Source organism: Pholcus phalangioides, unplaced genomic scaffold, assembly GCF_987345545.1.
Source record: "Pholcus phalangioides strain wild (caught in Gottingen) unplaced genomic scaffold, Ppha-v1.0 ptg000015l_1, whole genome shotgun sequence".
Lineage (NCBI taxonomy): Eukaryota > Metazoa > Arthropoda > Arachnida > Araneae > Pholcidae > Pholcus > Pholcus phalangioides.
In genome coordinates, this window is record NW_028301608.1 from 11204132 (window position 1) to 11223834 (window position 19703).

Here is a 19703-nt window from a genome sequence, read left to right on the forward strand (position 1 = left end):
ATAAGACTGTAGGGGAAGGAACAAAAATTCTTTCGTGGGGTGTTGGAAGCAGACACATCAGATGATTCTGTACACAGAGATGCAAACTACATTTCTGAAATTTAAATTTATGATAGATATAAGGAGTGATATTTTTTTGATCAACAAACAACCCCCTGCCATATTCATTGAAGTTATTCTATAACTTTCCCCATAACCCTAGACCAAGAAATTTTTGAAAAATAAATGGTAAGCATTTCAATCGCATAATCAATTAAGCTTGGTCCTTAGAGTTAAGTGAAATACAAAGTTTAAAGAGTGGTTTTCTCGCTCTTCTTTTTAGCTCATGCAGCCCAGAACAGATATTGTAGTGGCCCAATTTTTTTTTACTGTAATGTTTTTTAACTTTAATACTATAAATTTAAATTACTTTTTCTCACCAACTAGGATACCATAGGTCTTTGTTGTTTTTTCTTTTTATACTTAAAATTTTAAATTAAGTCTCAGAGTGCTTAAAATCAGCTATTCATTGTAACACCATTCTTGTGCAAAATAGTTTTTATTATCCTATTGTGGTCACAAGAAATTATTTTTATCCTTCTAATGGGATTCAGGAAGTCCAAAATGGCAGATTCCTCTGTTTGTAGTGAACTGAAATAAAAAATAACGACAGTTATTATGGATTTTTATCGTGGAGAAAGCATGAAACAATTTCCAAAGTTTACAATATATTGCAATACTCTATTAGTGAGAAATGTGGAATACAGAGAAAGGGGAGGGAAAAAATATTATCAAGGAGCCAAATGGCCCTTACTGTCAATCACAAATTACAATGTGGTATGAATCATGTAAGCATATAAATAAATAGATAAATTAACACAATGTGTGTGAGAACAGAAAGTAAAAAAAAACTAAATACAATATAACTTGATAGGTCATGGTGTAAGGTTCAGGAGAAAAGAGTGGAAAGAAGGCCTGGGAGAAAACAGGAGTCGCGAGAGAAAGAAAACAATTGAAGACATTCGAAAAAGAGAGGGGAGTGTAAAAGTTTGTACCAAAGAGACAGGATGGTTTCATTGGAGGTGTTGGATAATAAATGAAATAAAGTGTTTTTCTTCTTTTGGGAGTCTAGAACCCAGTTATTTCGTCCTGAAATCGTAGTAGAGGTACAGCAGAGGACCTACGACCGATAAGAAGTCGGGGGAAAGTTTATTCATGGTGACTGGAGGCATGTGGTAATATTTCGATTGTAGGAAAAAAAAGAAAGTTAATTTATAAAATGTAAAGTAGGTCCAAATGTAACAAGGTAAAAGAAGGAAGTTATAGGTGGGAAATTTATCCTAAAAAAACTCTTCAATATTATTGAAAGCAGGTAGCATTTTAATTTTTTTAAGGCTAATAATAAAGTATTGTTAAGGAGTTGATTAGGCAGAGAGTTATAGAATTTAGAGACAAGGTATGAAAAATGTTTCTTACCAATCATTTTAGATTCTAGGGAGTAAGTAGGTGGAGTTAATTCTTGCAGAAGAACAAAAGGTGTTTTGAGGTAAAGAATGTTTTTTTAAATAAAATAACTATTGATTTGAAGAAATAGAGATGTCAAAGTGGTAATATATTTAAACAATGGAAAAGTTGTAGTGGGGGAGTACAAAATAATCATTAGTTATCAGTCTAATTATTTAGTGTAAAGTGATCAAAGGATATAAGTTAGTAACATAGTCACTGTCTCAGGTGGATAAACCATAGAGTAGTTGTGAGTGTGAAAAAATTAGTAGTATATACAAAAGTAAGAGGAATTGACGAAATTTGAGGTAACAAAATTTGTTCAACAAATGAAGTTTGCTGTGAAGTTTTGTGATACCAAAATATTCCACTTGAGGTTTAGAGTCAACATAAACACCAAGATATTTGATAGAACGTACTTGTTCAAGAGGATTACAATGACAATCGTTAAGAGAGCAGTTAGTCAGGGAAAACATTATGTAGCGGGTTAATGAAAAAATAGATAAATTTAGTTTGATACATTAATAGTTAATTTATTAGCTAAAAACCAGTTGCACACTTTAATTAAGTCTTGATTAATTGTGTTAGTCAAAGTTTGGTTGTCTTTAGCACTATATATAATGATTGTATCAGCAAATGTTATGTTACCAACAATGTTAATGTTACTAAAGTCATTAATGAAAATGAGGAATAATAAAGGGCCATGAGGGGGCGGCATTGATAGTTTTCATAATATTGCTGTATTTATCACCAAATTTAACAAATTGGTATCTACTACGAAGGTAAGATCGTAAAAGTTTAAAAGGAACACACCTTATACCACAGAAACTAAGTTTTTCAATCAAGATTTCATCGGAGACGCTATCAAAAGCTTTCTAATATCTAGGAAAATAGCAACTGTTTTGTAAGATTTATCAACATAGGATCAACTATCAATTAGACAGTTGAAGTAAAATCTAGAAGAGTAGATTCTATGTTTTTGTTAGCTAGAAATCCATGTTTGGGAAAGAAAAAGATTAAGTGGAAAAGAGAAAAGTCGAGATTTTATTATGGTTTTCAAACAGCTTGAAAACAGAATTAATGATTGAAATAGGTCTGTAGTTATTGAGGTCGTTAATCACCGGATTTATAAATTGGAATAACTGATGCAATTTTCAAACTATCCAGGAAAACACCACCTGAAATACAAGAATTGATAAGAGTAGACATTGTGAAGACTGTGCAAAAAGGGAGAATTTTTAAAATAGAGTTTAGAATACCAGAGGAAACAGAAGTAGGTAATTTTCAAATAATTTGAAGGATTTCGTGAGGGTTAAGTAGGAAGGGAAAAAATGGAATTTGGATTACGGGAAAGAACTTGAAATCAAAAGGGATAACACAATTAGAATGAGATGTATTTATGAAATGTGAATTAAAATTATTAGCTAGTAGAGAGGTTTATTTTTCAGAAAGCAATTTCCATGTTTATCTTTAGTACCCGATAATTTATTGATAAATTTCCTTTTCTTATCTGGGTTTATTGCATCTGTTAAATTGCTGAGAATAATAATTTTGTTTGGCAATTTTTTAATTTAACATGAGAAACTGTACTTTTGTATGCAAATGAGATCAAATTATCAAATGGATATTTTTGTTTATTTAACACAGCTTTTGCTTGATTTTAATCAGTACGTGAAGATTTTTTGTAAACCATTTATTAAGAATCCTATGCGAATTGACCAAGTGACAACGGGAATGATTATTAACAAATGTTTCCAGGGGTAGAATAAAATCATCAAATGCCTTACCCGGGTCATTTGAACATGAATTAAAACTATGGTTAGAAGATAGCAAGAAATGGCTGTATGATCAGTAAATTTCACAGTAGTTGGAGAATTTAATGTAGACGTCAATCTAGGAGATGAAAATATAAACTTGCAAAGAGAGTCTGGGATAGTGATTATTTAAATCAGTAGTATGTTAATGATTTCAAATTACGAATGATTGTTTTATCTGTGGTCATGGCACCAACTGAGACAGGTGGTGCCATGACAAGTTATGGTATCTTTGAGATCAATCCTACAAGATATTTTAAGAGTAAACTTAAAAATGCAACTCGCTGTGGGTATGTGCAGATCGAATTTGTAATATATATATATTAGCTATGGTGGTCAAGTAGTCATAGTGACACTCTCATTTATGAAGACCCAGGTTTGAACCCCCCACCGTCGCCATGGTGATTGGCTGAAGTTGGTTTTCTGTGGTTCCCAACTTCAAGGTGCAATGCGAGCCGCTCTCCCTGTTAAAGTGTCACCACAGAGAGCAACAGACCTATAAGGATACAAGTATTCAATCATTACACTCCACGCGTAGTTAGAGAAATTGATGGCAGCACTAAACATAACAAGCATTACACACAAGCTTCACGATAGGTTCACAACACGCACATTCCAACATGTACCAATTCATTAGAAGTTTTGCAGAGGAATATGGATAAAGTGCATGTGTGGTTTAGTAGTAGTATGTTATAGTAAATGTGATCAATCTGGTTATTTTACATAACTGGTTAATATGCATAATTGCCATTGCTTAATAATAAATTACTTAAGTATTTTGGTTTAAGTTTGATAAATTTTCCTAAATCTATCATTTTTACCAGCAATTATGCATAATACCTAAATATTGTATCATTAGTAAACATAATAAATAGTAATATATAATATACATGGTAAATTCATACATGTGTTGCATTATATTGGGGTTCAGCACATGCTAGCCCTAAAGCAGAGTATGCTGAAATCTGTGATTTACGCAGCAGCAATCAGTGTCTACTTCAGGACAATGCGGAAAAATTTCAAGAAAAATGTGGAAAACACATTATAGGAATTTTCTCAGAACATCTCCAGTCAAGTTGTTGTAGAACAATGCAAAACATTCTGCTTTTGGGCATGCTGGACTCATTCAGAATATTTTTTTCTTATTTATCAGATTCACCAATTACACTAGGGTATTATGCATAATCAGATAAAGATGACAAATTTCAAGTATTTATCAATCGTACCAACAATGCTTTGGTATTATGTAGACAGAACTATACAATTCTTCAATATCAGTAAGTGATAAATTTGTCAAGTTTACCAAGGCGATTGGTAAGGATGCATAATAACCAGTTTATCATATTTATTGTAACATACACAAAAAAAGTTAATAAAAAGCAGCCTTTAAATATTTGTTTTATAAATTGTCAGAGAAAAATTTTTTCAAATTGCTTTGCTTCATTATTAGAGGGTCTGATCAATCTTAATTTTTTTTTCTAGTCATCTTTGGTCTCTCAAAAAAAACATGACTTTTTCTTATCCAGGTGAACATAGCATTTCCAGAAGCTGGTCTTCGTAGTGACAAAGTGGTATTAAGAGGTCCAAAGCAGGATGTGAGTGCCTGTGGAAAGTACCTGATGGAGTTCTATAACAAACTGAAAATTGTTAATTATATTGTTGAAGTTCCTATTCCAAAGAAGCATCTCAGGTTTATAATTGGCAAAGGTGGTGCCAATATAAAGAAGGTGATATACATTTTTTTAATATAGTATTGATGTTATGGAGTAGTTTCTGAATTGTACTTTAATCACATTTCAATTACACATGGTGTATAAAATTTTTAAAACTTTGGCACTCGATAAAATATGAAAGAAATAACATATCAAAGTTATGTTGCTTGTACATAGGGTGGCCAGATGTTCCATTTTTCCACTACCCAATTCATTGCCCCAAAAAAGGAATATTGGAATACCTGTTTGTCCTGGTTTTTCCTTGCACAATCGAAAATCAACGGAATAGAATTATTTTCAATATCTTTTTTTTATACAGAACTATATAATTCTTCAATCTAAAACTATGTGCACGCTTTTTAATTGGGAACGTCTTGTGGGTAGAACCTGTGCTGTCTCAAGGTATATAGTGTTACAAAAAAGAAACAATTTTGACGATAACTCAAGTCTCCATCAACTTTTGATGTTACAACTCGCTAGATAATGGGTATAAGTTCCATGTACTATACAAATATAATTTTACATGAATTTTGGAATGAATTTTTTCATGCTATTTCCAGTCAAACTTTTAACTTACATATTTTGGCCAGAATTTCAGTTATAAGTTTCTTTATCCAAAATTATAAATCAGAATCTTGGACTATCCAGCCTTATTGCTTGGTGCCATGATGTTGCCAAACTTTGCTAGGTTTGTTGCCAATTTGGTAATATCACAAAGAAATGCATTTTCATTTTTACCTAAGATAAAACGACTATTTAAAGGCAAAAAAATGACAACAAATGTTAAATAAAAACTATTTGTATAATTTTCAAAACCACATTTATGAACTCATAATAGAAAATCATATTTCCATTGTTAAGAAAAAACTGGTTTCAGAAGCATAAATGTAAAAGTGACAGCAGTGTAAAAGAACTAGAATGTGATACTAAAAGTGAATGAATATGATGCTGAATTAAATTATAACTAATGATATAAAAGTGTCATTTTAGCAAGGTTTCACTGTAATTAAATAAGTGGAAGTACAGATGTTGGTCCAGGAAAAAGATTTTTACTAAGAGAAGTCTGGGAAAGTAGCCCATTTTTGTTCTATAACCTGGAAATTTCAGACGACCTGGAAAATCGTCACGATTGTCGTCTGATCAAAAAACACGATTGATAAAAAAAATAAAGAGAAGAATTTCCCTGGTGGAATTCCAATAATTTTGTAAGTTAACTTCAGTTAGCAATGGTGGATGACATATGTGTATATTGATTTCCACGTGGTATTTTTATTTGAAAACAAATGATTTGTAAGAAAATTATTTTCAATTTTGTGTGGGCGGATAAAAACCTGAATCTTCAGTAGGCTGATTGGATCAAAGCAGTCAAAAATGACCCATATAAAGCATGGTGTCAGCTTTGCAGCAAAACTCTCAACTTGCTCAACATGGGCAGGTAAGTTATTCAGAACAATGCCAAGCATATACAATCGGAGTTCAATGAACAACCTCTGATTGCTAAACTTCTTGGTTCTAGTGCTTACATGAGTACAAGCCAACTGTAAAGAATACTGATGCAGTGAAACAAACTATATCTTTGACTAATTATGTCGCAAAAGAAACAGTAAAGGCTTTAATCTTGTGGGCATTGCAGAAAAAGGAAATCGTTCATTCCTTAATTCTGTTTCATTTTTTCATCAGGCATATTTAAAAAACATAAATGTGTGTAAAAGAAAATAATCTACAATTATGAAATGTCGTTATGAAATTTTAATTGACATTGTTAATCTATATATATAAAATTGATTTTCTGTCTGTGTATATATGTTCTCTATACAAATCTACAATTTTAGATCGATCGTCGCCAAATTTTGCATATATACCAAACGGGACCCGACTTGAACGATAGGCTACTTTAAAATTTCGTCAGAGCAGGGCAAGTGCCCCAAATGGGCAAAAAACTGTCGGGCAACAATGGTTTTTGGGCCTCAACAATCACTTTCCGAATGTTTACTTTGGTTACCGTGGTTCCCTAGCAATGCGTATAAGACGTGTATATGCCTTTACAATGGTTTGTCACTTCTTTAATCCTGTTAGTATATGTATGATAGTTTATGCCTTTATAATGGTTTGCCACTTTCTCAATCCTCCCAGTAATGAGGCTTTTTGAATAGACATCAGCATCAGTTTGAGGGTCAGGCAAAGGATGATTCCCATAGAAATCAGTGTTAAAATTGCCGATTTTGCTGTAGAAATGCGGAAATTTGGTGGGGTTTTCTGCCCCATCAATAATTTTAAAAGTTGTATTTAATCCTCGATTTTTTGAAATATTGAGTTCGCTTAGAGATATACGAAGCCCAGGAGATTAAATATGAAGTGAAACCTACTTTTGATTTGGATATCCATGCAATAACATTGATTTAAACTTTTTATTTATATCTTCTCAAGCATGAAAATTAATGTCTCCGTATTGTCTTTTGATATTTATTTTCATGAATTCATGTAGGTTAGGATATTTTAAAATTAATTATGAGCCTGTAAAAAGTGGATCGAAAAAACTCCACAGCTTTAATTAAGCATTTTTTGAAAGCTCAAATAGGCAGATGGGTAACTTGAAGTTCAGGGGGGTGGAGGTTTATCGAAATACCTAGCGCCCCTTCAAAAAAGGAAAAATATATATTCGTTTCTACATTTCTGTAAATCTAGATTTAATTATTTCATGAATCGCGAAGTTGCTATATTGGTTAACTTGCACACGGTTTGCATGCCCCTCAAGAAAAAGAGAGGGAGATATCACGTGATCCAAAAAAGGTTCAAAGAAGAAAACCCGGGCAGAGCCGGGTATTATAACTAGTTTTATAATATTTTTGATTTAAAAAAACCTGGAATTTTTTGAAAATGTGACTATTACTATTAAACCACACATGTACCTCGTTCATATTCCTCTACGGAACCTCTAACGAATTGGTACATGCGGGAATGTGTGTGTACGTGTAGTGAAACCTGACTTAAAGTTTGTTTCTGTGTAATGCTTGTTATGTGTAGTGCTGCCATCTGCCACCAGTTTTTTAAAAATGTGACTGGAAAAGTCAGGGAAATTATTTTAGGAAAAGGAGTATGAACGCAATGGCCATAGGACTCCGGAATACTTGAGTCCTCCCCCCATGGCATAGATTCTTTGATCCCGTATATGTGGGACATCTGGCAATCATCGTCCAATCCTGATGTTTTGCTTGTTTTGTCACCACTGTGCAGAATTAGCTTGATAATATTTTTGTATCACATTGTAAGGTGGCAATTTTACACTGAAATTCCGACCAAATGTCCAGGTTTTGTTCTGGAGTTTTATAACAGGATTCTGTGTTATGACCCGGTTTTTAATGACTGATTCTAGAGTTTGTCGCCATTTTGCAGGTAGCTGATCTAGCTACCTTAGTAGTTTATGAACTTATTATTATCAATTTTGTTAATTAACAGGGTGGATGTTTGTTAAATCATAAATTTCTAAAAGTATCAAGCATAAAGTTTTAAAAGTATCAAACAGTATTAAAGATAACAACATAAGCTACTTATATTTCTATTATTTTTGTGGGTTATGGGGCCATTCAAGTGTTACGTTAGCAAATTTTTATCTATTTTTGACCCCACCCCCCCCTTGTTAGCAAAATTTCGTCAGCACTGCCCCACCTCCAAATGTATATTGGTGGGATACGAAACCTATGCTGGAGGGGGCGTAGGGGCTTGTGTGTCCCCCCCCCCCCCTCGACAGGAAATTATTTTTTTTTAAATGCCAAATTTTGTTTTTTTAAATTTTGAAAAAAAATACCTTCACATGTTATAATAAATTTCTGTTAATTTCAATGTTATTTGAAGGGTAAGAACTCTATTTCTCTTTAAGAAATTCATTGCGACCCACCCTGTATGCCATATATGGTAAACCCTTGACCTGCAGACCAAATGTGGCCCTGAAGGTTATCTGATGTGGCTTGTCCCCCCCCCCCCCCCAAACATAATTTTGTAAAAATGATTTAAGTGGCCCATGGCACATTTTCAGATCACTGAAGTAGTCCTCAAAGATCACTTTCACATTCAAAGATCATTTAAGTAACCCGTGACCAGTGCCATCTTAACACATGGGCCCACCCGGGCACCTAAAGAGAAAAGGGGCCTCACAAAAATGAGATTTGGTTGAAATTTTCTAGAATTTACCTGGTAGGGCCTCAGAAAAACTACTTGGCCCGGGGGCCCGTGATGCTCTTAAGATGGCCCTGCCCGTGACAAAGTTCAGAATACTTAAATGATCTGTGGCCCGTTTAGAGATCCCTTGAGTGACATGTGGCACAATTTTAGATCATTTAAGTGGCCCCCCCAGTGCTGTTCTACATCACTCAAGTTACCCGTGGAATATTCCCAGATTACTTAAGTGATGCGTGACAGTTCCAGAGCACTTAAATGGCCAGGACATATTTCCAGAACACTCGAAGAATCCGTGAAACATTTAGAGATCACTAAAGTGGGGGCTCTGTAGGGGACTTATCAATAGTAGAGAATGTTAGTTCAGGTGCCCAATAACTATCAAAAATTTTTTTAATTTTTGGCACACCATATAAGATGCCATTAAGAATATTTCATAAAGGGTGGTCGACATAAGCATCATCCAACCCCCCCCCCCCCCCCATCAATGCTGATGTAGTCCCTCTTCCATTTGTAGAATTATATTTGAAAAAGTCATTTTTTTCCCTTTCTATTGCACAATAAAAATTTATTAGTATTGGTAATTTTTTTATGCTTATTGATGTAGCTGTATCACCATATACAGCGAAGACTACTTGGTTTTTTTTTTTGTATTAATCAGTATTATAATCATATGCTTGTTTTTTGCACTTTGTAGATAAAAAATGATACTGAAACGAAAATTGATATTGTTGAAAATGGTAGCAGTAGCACAGACATAATTAACATTACTGGAAGAAAAGAAGATGCCATGAAAGCTCGGGATTTGATTTTGGCCATTCAACAAGGGCTGGTAAGTATTTTTATTTGAAAGATTATCAATTTTTCACGTGTAAGAACTACAATAAAAAAAAGCTGTATTCTTGGTTTTTTATAGGACAATGTTGTAGAAACGGAGATCATGATTCCAGCAAAGCTGCACAATGCTATTATTGGCTCAAAAGGTCGTTTGGTGCGTTCTATTGCAGATGATTGTGGAGGTGTCCAAATAAGGTTTCCAACAGAGAACACAGGCAGTGATAAAGTTACCATTCGTGGTGATAAGGAAGATGTTCAAAAAGCCAAGAAGATGTTGCTTGAGTTGTCCAATGAAAAGGTGACAAATTTTCTATGATTAGAATAATTTTGTTGTAAATCTTTCATTCAATATTTTCATATATTGATTATACTACAGTATTCCCTTGCGTTAGCTGACATGCTGTAAAAGTCTAGGCACACCAGTTTTTTGAATTTTGGAGTCTTGTCCATTCCTGGCATGCCAGGAAAAGGAAGGTTCAATGGGAATCACATGATATACATTGAAAAGATTGACATCAATCTACTAAATACGGAATAAATACGCAAGTCAGGAAAAAGTGTTTTCACTTGGAGCAAACACTTTTTGTCCAAAAATTTGGTAACGTTAATGAAAATTAAGCATTTACTTATTGTTCCAATCTAATTATCACTAGCCTGATATGAATTACAGGTACTGTGTTTTTCACAGAAACATACTTTATCATTTTTGCAGTGCGATTCTCTAGTTTTTTGATCTAAGTTAAATCTCGTAAACATGATCAAAATAAACAGAAATACTTTTCAGTCTTCTACTTTTTCCATTTAACTCATCTAATCTATGAGAATGAATGTACTTAATATCCAACATGTGCAATAAACCAAGATCTGTGTTAGTTCGAATTTTAGGTGTGATTTTGCTTTTTCTAAAGTGGTTCGTAGAACAGGATCTTAAAATGCTGAGAACAAACAAGATCAAATCAGTCAATTCAATCGGTTCCATGAGTCTAGATATTTGACAAGTTTCGGGTATCTGTGACTCTAATTTGCCAGCATGCCGGAAAATATGGGTATTCCTGGCAGGCCAGCTAATGCAGGGGAATACGATATGATGATTAGTGTTTTATTTCTTTGCTATAATTTCAGTTGATAGTTTGATAGCAGTTTTGTTTATGAAATTATTTGTAAAATATTTTCCATAAAAAGTTTAACATTGTTTTCGTATACAAATGAATGTGTTAGCATGTTTGCATGTCTGTGAGAAAGACTAATATTCATTTGATTTAACATTTAAGACTAAAAGTCGCATGCGAATGTTTCCCTGTTTGCATATGAAACAAATATTTAGAGATTTATATTTGATTGATTCATTTTTCAGTGTTTTATTTGTCTACATTTCTTTTTAAATATATTGATGGCCCAGTTCACAAAAGCAACTCGGAAAATTGTGTTTTTGAAGAATAATAATTATCTGCAAGAATGATATACAAATACAACGCCAAACAGGCAAATTGCCCAATGAGGTGGCTGACTTAAGAACATCATGGATCCCCGAGCCATTTTTTGGAGGCCCTACCTACTACTGCTACACCACACATGAACCCCCAACGAATTGGTACATGCGGGAATGTGCGTGTACGTGTAGTGAAACCTGACGTGAAGTTTTTTGTTTCTCTGTAATGCTTGTTGTGTGTAGTGCTGCCATCTGCCACCAGATTTTCTAACTATGAGTGAAGTGTTATGATTGAATGAATGATTTATCGTTGTAGGACTGTTGCTCTCTGTGGCGAGACTTTTTAACGGGGAGATCGGCTCGCATTTGCGCCTTGAAGTTGGGAACCACAGAAAACCAACTTCAGCCGACCACCACTGTGGGGTTCGAACCCGGATCCTCGCATCGCGAGTCCGTCACTATAACCACTCGACCACCACAGCGGCAAGTAATTATTTGGAGGTGGGTGGGTTTGAACCCATGTACCCTGAACTCTTCTAATCTCTGACTCCATATCTTACCAACCCACCATTGCAGTACTGTGGTGAGTTACGTACACCACATGAGTACCATAGAAAATATCTGTTACAAAATAGCAACAACTTCTAACTCTGCCTATATGCTCCTTACTGTAATTAAATCAGTTATTTCCTATTCAGTTCCATACAAAGGGAATCTGTAAAATGCTGATATATCCAGCATAGAATTTTGAGTTGCCCTTTGAACTGGATCATTAGTATGAAGTAAAGGAATTCTTCAATACTTGTCATTCACAGAAAAATTAAACAAAACACTTAAGGTACATCTTTTATATTTTAATGAATATCTCTGTATGGTTTTCATAGTCTGATTAACTAAAAATTGAATTTTAATTTGTTTCCAATGTAATTACATAGAGATCAATATCTGTATAATTTTTACTGTTTTAGCAATTGACTGGCTATATTGAAGAAATCAAAGCAAAAGCTGATCAGCACAAATTCTTGATTGGCAAGAATGGAGTTAACATCAAGAAGGTATTGTTAAATATGCATGTATAGTAAATTTTTGGCTGATTTCAATCTATATATATAAAATTGATTTTCTGTGTGTGTGTGTGTGTGTGTGTGTGTGTGTGTATGTTCTCTATACAAATCTACAATTTTAGATCGATCGTCGCCAAATTTTGCATATATACCAAATGGGACCCGACTTGAACGATAGGATACTTTAAAATTTCGTCAGATCAGGGCAAATGCCCCAAATGGGCAAAAAACTGTCCGGCAACAATGGTTTTTGGGCCTCAACAATCACTTTCCGAACGTTTACTTTGGTTACCGTGGTTCCCTAGCAATGCGTTTCAGACGTGTATATGCCTTTACAACGGTTTGTCACTTCTTTAATCCTGTTAGTATATGTATGATAGTTTATGCCTTTATAATGGTTTGCCACATTTTCAATATACTCTCAGTAATGAGGCTTTTTGAATAGACGTCATAATCATCATCAGCATCGCTTTGAGAGTCAGGAAAAGGGTGATCCTCATAGAAATCAATGTTAAAATTGTTGATTTTACTGTAGAAATGCGGAAATTAATGGGATTTTCCGCCCCATCAATAATTTAAAAAATTGTATTGAATTCTCGATTTTTGAAATATTCAGTTCGCTTAGAGATATACGGAGCCCAGGAGATTAAATATGAAGTAATTAGCCAAACCTATACTTTTGAGTTGGATATTCGAGCAATATCATTGATTTCATTTATATCTTCTCAAGTATGAAAATTAATGTCTCCATATTGTCTGTTTTGATATTTATTTGCATAAATTCATGTGGGTTTGGATATTTTAAAATTAGTTATGAGCCCGTGAAAAGTGCATCGAAAAAATTCCACAGCTTTAACTAAGGATTTTTGGAAGCTGGAACAGACAGATGGATAACTTGAAGTTCAGGGGGGGGGGGGGGATCGAAATACCTAGCGCCCCTTAAAAAAAGAAAAAAATATATTCATTTCTACGTTTCTGTGTAAATCTAGATTTGTTTATTTCATGAATCGCGCAGGTCGCCATATTGGTTAACTTGGACACGGTTTGTATGTCCCTCAAGAAAAAGAGAGAGAGATATCACGTGATCCAAAAAAGCCTCATTGAAGAAAACCCGGGCAGCGCCGGGTATTATAGCTAGTATTATATATATTATGAACATCTGAAGATGTTGTTCTCTCAGAAATATAATATACAGTAAAACCTCGTTAAGTCGTCACCCTGATAAGTCGTTATTTTTCTTCAGACCCTTCCAGCTCTCATAGACCACAATGTTATTAAACCCTCGTTTACTCGTTGCTAATTTCGGTTAAGTCGTCACTATGAAAAAGTTTGAGAAAGAGGAACAAACTATTTTTATGGCTCCCATTTAAAAAAAAGCTTGTTAACAGCATTGCCATATGCTTGAGTCACCATAAAATAATATATACCCAAACGGAACAGTTTACGTAATGAAAGTTGCGCTGGGGAAGTTCATTTGCCGACTAAAGTTTTTGGAACGTTGGGAACTGTTCAAGCTAGATCTCATTACTGCATGGGTTTCATTGGATCATTGGAGTAACTAGACAAACTGCGAGACACCCAAGCTCTGTTGCAAGAAGCAACATAAGTCTTCCCCCCCCCCCCCCCCCCCGCATCTCCAGCAAAACCAAAATTTATTGATATGTCAAAGATTACATATAGTGCAAGAAAATAAAAAATTATGTAAATTGAAGAATCAAGTTAATCAAGTTAAAGTCAGGGTGTAACACACACAGGCACGGATAATAAATAATCATAGAAAGCATGGGCTCTAATAATTTAGGCCTTCAAATTTCAACAATATCTTTGTTGAAAAAAATCATTCTTTCACAGGTCTTCTTTTTACTTTTCCCTGCAAAGTGTCCCCCTCACGTCAAAAGTGTTAGAGATTACCCTGTAGTTGTATTATGAACTACTGATGAAGAATTAAAACACTAAAATTTTAAATTTGATGTACATGTAGCATTAATGTGCAATATAGAGTTCTGTTATGAAGAAAAGCTACCTATTCTAACAGTTGCTCTGTTAGTCTAAATTAAAAATTACTAGTATAAATCAAAGTGTACCAGCACATTTTACCACAATAAGTAAATAAGAGATAGAAAAAATAATAGCACTTTTTACTTTTTTTTTTTTTTTTTTTTTTTTTTATTGCAATCTATAAATTTTATTAATGTTATTTTGATTTATACTTTAATAAATATCATATTACTTTCAATTTATACAATTTTCATAACATCGCACATTAAAACTGATGGAATTCTGCTTAAGTCGTCACTCCGGTTAAGCCGTCATAATTTTTCGATAACTTGAGGTGACGACTTATCAAGGTTTTACTGTATATAAGTAATTTTAACAAGAATAAAGGTCTCAGATTGAACCCATCAGATTCATGACTTAACCTCACCTACAGACTATTCAAAGTTTGTGGGCACCCGCTTGAACTAATTTAATGTTCTTGACCACCAGTATCTGCTGCCCTGGACTATTGCCCATTGGAAAATTTACCTGTTGTGGAATCACTTTGTACTTGAATGAACTTGGTAGGACTTTCTTGTTAATTTTAAATTTATAAAACATTTATTTTTATTTTAGGTACGAGAGAGAACTGGGGCACGAATCATATTCCCAAATCCAAATGATGTAGATAAGGACACAATCACAATTATTGGAAGAAAGGAAGATGTTCTAGCTGCTAAAGAAGAGTTGTTGAGTACAATCAAAGAATTGGTAAAATCAGTTTATATCCATTTATTTTTATAAATTGTTTCAGAATTCATGCGTTTGATCCCGTATTCTGAATAATTAATCTAATTAATCTGTTTATGCAGGACAACACAGTGGAAAGAAAAGTATCTGTTGATCCAAGACACCATCGTCATTTTGTAAAGAGCAGTGGAGAAGTCGTCAAACGTATCGCTGATGAATTTGGAGGTCTTACAATCAGTTTCCCTAAAATCAACTCCAACAGCCATGAAGTAAGCTTGAAAGGTCATGATGAACATCAAGTAGAAGGAGCTAAGAAACGTATTTTGGAAATTGTTGAAGATCTAGTAAGTAACATTCACGTAATTGGGTATATTTACTCTAGTTATAAGTAGTGAGTTTATCTAGCATTTGTATCCTTCCTCTAAGTCCACACCACCTGTTCCATGTTATTACATATTGATTAGAAAACATGTTGTGTTATGTTTTTTCTACACTCTGAAGTAAGGGATACTCACCATTCACAGATTGCTTTCATGTTGGAGATCAGAAAATTTAGATACAAATATTTTTGTTTTTCTATTAGGAGCAAAGGATTGAAACAGAACTGCCCATTGCACGCAAACACCACAGAACCATGATGGGTGCCAGAGGATCAAAAGTACAAGAACTGGAACAGAAGTACAATGTCAATATTAAATTTCCAGACAAAGAGACTGCTGAAGGTATTAAATTTTCTTGTTGCAAACATTTTAACAAATGTACCTTCTTTTAGCATTTTAGATATTTTCATTGAGAATATGCATGTTTTATTTCCTACAGTAAATATTTTTCACTCACTTTATTATTTGGAACAATGTTTTAATTTGAGATATATTTTTTTTCTCTGTCCAAGATATCTAGAAAATGTTTCCTTGATATCATGCCAAGGTTGATTTTTCTTTCATAGTTTACCTCGGCATAATATCCAGAAAATGTGTTTTCCTAATATTTTATTTCTTTGAATCTCGCCTTTGGTTTTTCAAGAATTTATAATTTAAACTTTCTTTTGTAGTTTTCAGAAATTTGATTTTATGCCAATTATTGTGAAATCACTAATTTAGAGGATCATAATTAATGATATTCTGATTCAATGATATCAATTATTAAAACATCACTGAATTTTTGTATAAATTTCAAGTGAAATTAATTTTGATATATTTTAATTTTAATAGAAGCTGATGCTGAAGAATATTCAATGAATGGAGATTGTCATGAAGATGGTGATTATACCAAAGCAAAGAAATGTGACATCATTCTGATAACTGGTAGAGAAGAGAATTGCAATGCAGCTAAAGATGCCTTACTGGTAATATTCTCTTTCTTAACTATGCAGTACAAATCAGAATTCAATTTCCTCCTTAATTTGTTAGTCAGTCCTAATCTATAAATTTTACAACTTCTCAAATTTTGTGAAACCCTTATTTATTTCAAGTGCTTGAATGAATGAATGGCAGGACTTTGCCACTTGACTTATCTCGTTGCCAAGATCTCTTCCAGCTTAGCTTCGTGGCAGAGTCTGGAACACTTGATTTTGTCAAAAAAGAAAAAAAAAACATACAAAATTATTACATATTTTCCCCAGACAATTAGGTACTGTTATTTCAAATGCTGTTAATCAATATGTTTACTTGGGAATTCGGGAATTCTTTTTTCCTTCATGATAAGGAAATTGTAGTTGAATAAAAAAATTCTCCTGTTAATGAAAATAATGGTCATGAAGAAATTTCCACTATTCCAAGTTGTTATCAAAAGTGAGGTGCTTTCTTTGTTTCATTCTTATAGATTTTTATCTTCCTTGTTTCAGTAAGTTTGAGTCAGGGTTGCAACTAGAAATGAAAATTTACTGTCACCTAGGGCCCCGTCTATTTTTTGATGCCTTTCTCCCCATAATTTTGAATGGAAAAACAGTAAACTTAGTGCACTTCCTGATCCGGCACTCAGGGCACCAGACAACCATACCCTCCCCTGGTTGTGGCCCTAGTTACAGCAGTAAAATTTATTTTATCCAATATCACCTTGCTATCAACCTTGATTTTAAGATATTTTTAAATTACATTGTTTTTTGAATGGTAGTTAACATTTTTTTTATAAATCAAGCAACAATAGCTTAGATTACCAATAGGTCTTGTACCAGGGTTGTTTGGTTTAAACCTTGGTTTTAACCAAGTGGGTTTTTTTTTAAAAAAAAACCAGTTTGGTTTCTGTAAGGTTCAGGAGAAGAGAGTGAGAAGAAGGCCTGGGAGAGACAGGAGTCTCGAGAGAAAGGAAAGGGAACGAAATGAGACATTCGGAAAAGTGAGGGTAAGGTGTGAAAGTTTGTACCGAAGAGACATGATGGTTTCATTGGGGGATGTTGGATAACAAATGAATTAAAGTTTTTTCTTTTGGATGTCTTGAACCCAGTTATTTCATCCCCAAATCGTAGAAGTACGGCCGAGGACCTATGACCGATAAGAAGATGGGGGAAAGTTTACTGTTTCTTTCAAAAAATCTAATAAAAGTGGCCTAAATATTATTTTTTGCTCGAAAAATATCATATTGGTTCATTATTAGCCAAAATTTTTCATTTTTACCACGTTTTATATTCTTGCGGTACATTCTGATGGTATATTTTTAAATGGCATAAGTGGTTTTTTTTCAAAAAGTCTCATAAAAGTGGCCTGAATATATATTTTTTCATATGAAGTATCAAGTATCTTAGTTATTTAGTTATATACAGAAGCCAAAATTTCTCATTCGTACCACATTTTCTAGCCTTTGGCTACATTCTGATGCTCTATCTTAAGCAAATTCATGAATAAGGGTTGCATCACACATCTAAATGTAGTGGTGTATTATATCACAGGGTTTCTTTTTCCTGTCACAAAGAAGCAGCAACAGTAGTGATATCATGCTAGGGGCAGGTGGTCCTATAATCCAATAAAGACACCAGCTGTCCTTAAAGGACAAAGACTAGTGTAATAGTAGTTACATTACCTCAGACATTTTCATTTCCTTTCCTCATAAGTAGCACATCTCTCACTATATTTCCCAGTCTTAATATGCAATAGTTTTTTTTATACTTCCACTGTTAGGCCCAGTTAATCAGGGTTCTACTGTATAGTAGTAGTAACAGATTTATGAAAAATGATCAGCTATGTACAGGGTGATTATAATTAAAGTTTTGATTTCAAAACTATATAATAAGTACTGGTCAGAATGACTTGAAAAATTTGCATGGATACTCCTGAAGCAATGGAAATTTCTTTCGCAAAAGAAAAAAGTGCAAGTAGATGATGCTTACTTGGCCAGCAGTATAATCTACTGTGAGCAACCACATCATTTTGGCACTTCCACAGCAGCAGTGTGAGGATAGAACAACTTCTATCAAGATGTACGCTGTAATACCAGCAAAGCAGCTGCTGAAGACCCATTTTTACAATAACAGGATGACATGAAACTTGCTGTCAGTTCACTTGGCCTTAACCCTTGCAACTTCTGGCTGTGGGGGTTACCTTAAAATGTTATGAACAGTGGTTGGATTACAAACTTTGGTGAATTGCAAGTTTCAGCGCATGTTAGAAGTTCCTGAGGAGTATTAATGGTGGGGGGCGCATTTGGTTCAATAAAGGTGAATTGCAAGCGCATCCACATCATGACCATGACATACTCTGATCTGTTGTTGAACAAGAATTTTTATGCTTTCACCTCATAGCCTGAACACGGTGGACAACATATTTAACATTTCTTGAGTAAGTAATAGTTATTTGTTCAATTATTTCACTTTTTTGTGATGTTTCCATGAATTATGAAATCGTGTAATGCTATAATTAAGTTATCATTTTGCCATGACTGGCTATTGTTTCCATTCTGTGAGCAAATTTCCCACATGTTGAATGTTTAATTTTACGTTTTTAATTATTTTTCCCCCTTTACTTAAAATTCCATTTCTTTAGAAATATTCATGTCAATTTTCGTTATTCTGATAATCGTTCTTTTTTTAGTGTCTTGAAATCAGAACCTTAGTTATAATCACTGTATCACTTATATCGTAAATCATTGCTAATTAATCTGCATTATTTGTGCTTCATTAAATACATTATATTCACCTAATTTTTATTATAATTTTTGCAAAATAGCTTTCTAATTAAGCATGCTGAAAGTAACTAAAGAAAACGTCTTTATATTATATGATTAATAATAACATTAAAAGAATTTTCAAACACGAAGTAATCCATTGAGTTAAGCAAAAAATAATTAAATTGCAAAAGTAGGCTTTTGTTAAAATGTAAGAAATATTTATTAATTAATATAAGAAATATTAATTAATATGGAAATAGTGTTAATTACATTAATAAACATTTTATTTTAATTAGAAGTTTGAATGATTTTTCAGAATTTTTTATTGTTTTTAATGTTAATATTTAAAACAAAAAAAAGGTTTTTT

General features: G+C 33.5%; 1 protein-coding gene across 1 annotated transcript in view; it reads left to right on the forward strand.

Moving 5' to 3' along the window:
- Dp1 (satellite-binding protein 1 Dp1) overlaps window positions 1–19703 on the forward strand; it is a 53727-nt gene that overhangs the window by 21000 nt on the left and 13024 nt on the right. The window contains exons 12-19 of the mRNA XM_089242795.1: window positions 4823–5023; window positions 9879–10013; window positions 10098–10316; window positions 12416–12502; window positions 15125–15259; window positions 15361–15582; window positions 15822–15960; window positions 16450–16583. Coding sequence (XP_089098921.1) covers window positions 4823–5023; window positions 9879–10013; window positions 10098–10316; window positions 12416–12502; window positions 15125–15259; window positions 15361–15582; window positions 15822–15960; window positions 16450–16583 — 1272 coding nt within the window. The remainder of the gene's footprint in view (window positions 1–4822; window positions 5024–9878; window positions 10014–10097; window positions 10317–12415; window positions 12503–15124; window positions 15260–15360; window positions 15583–15821; window positions 15961–16449; window positions 16584–19703) is intronic.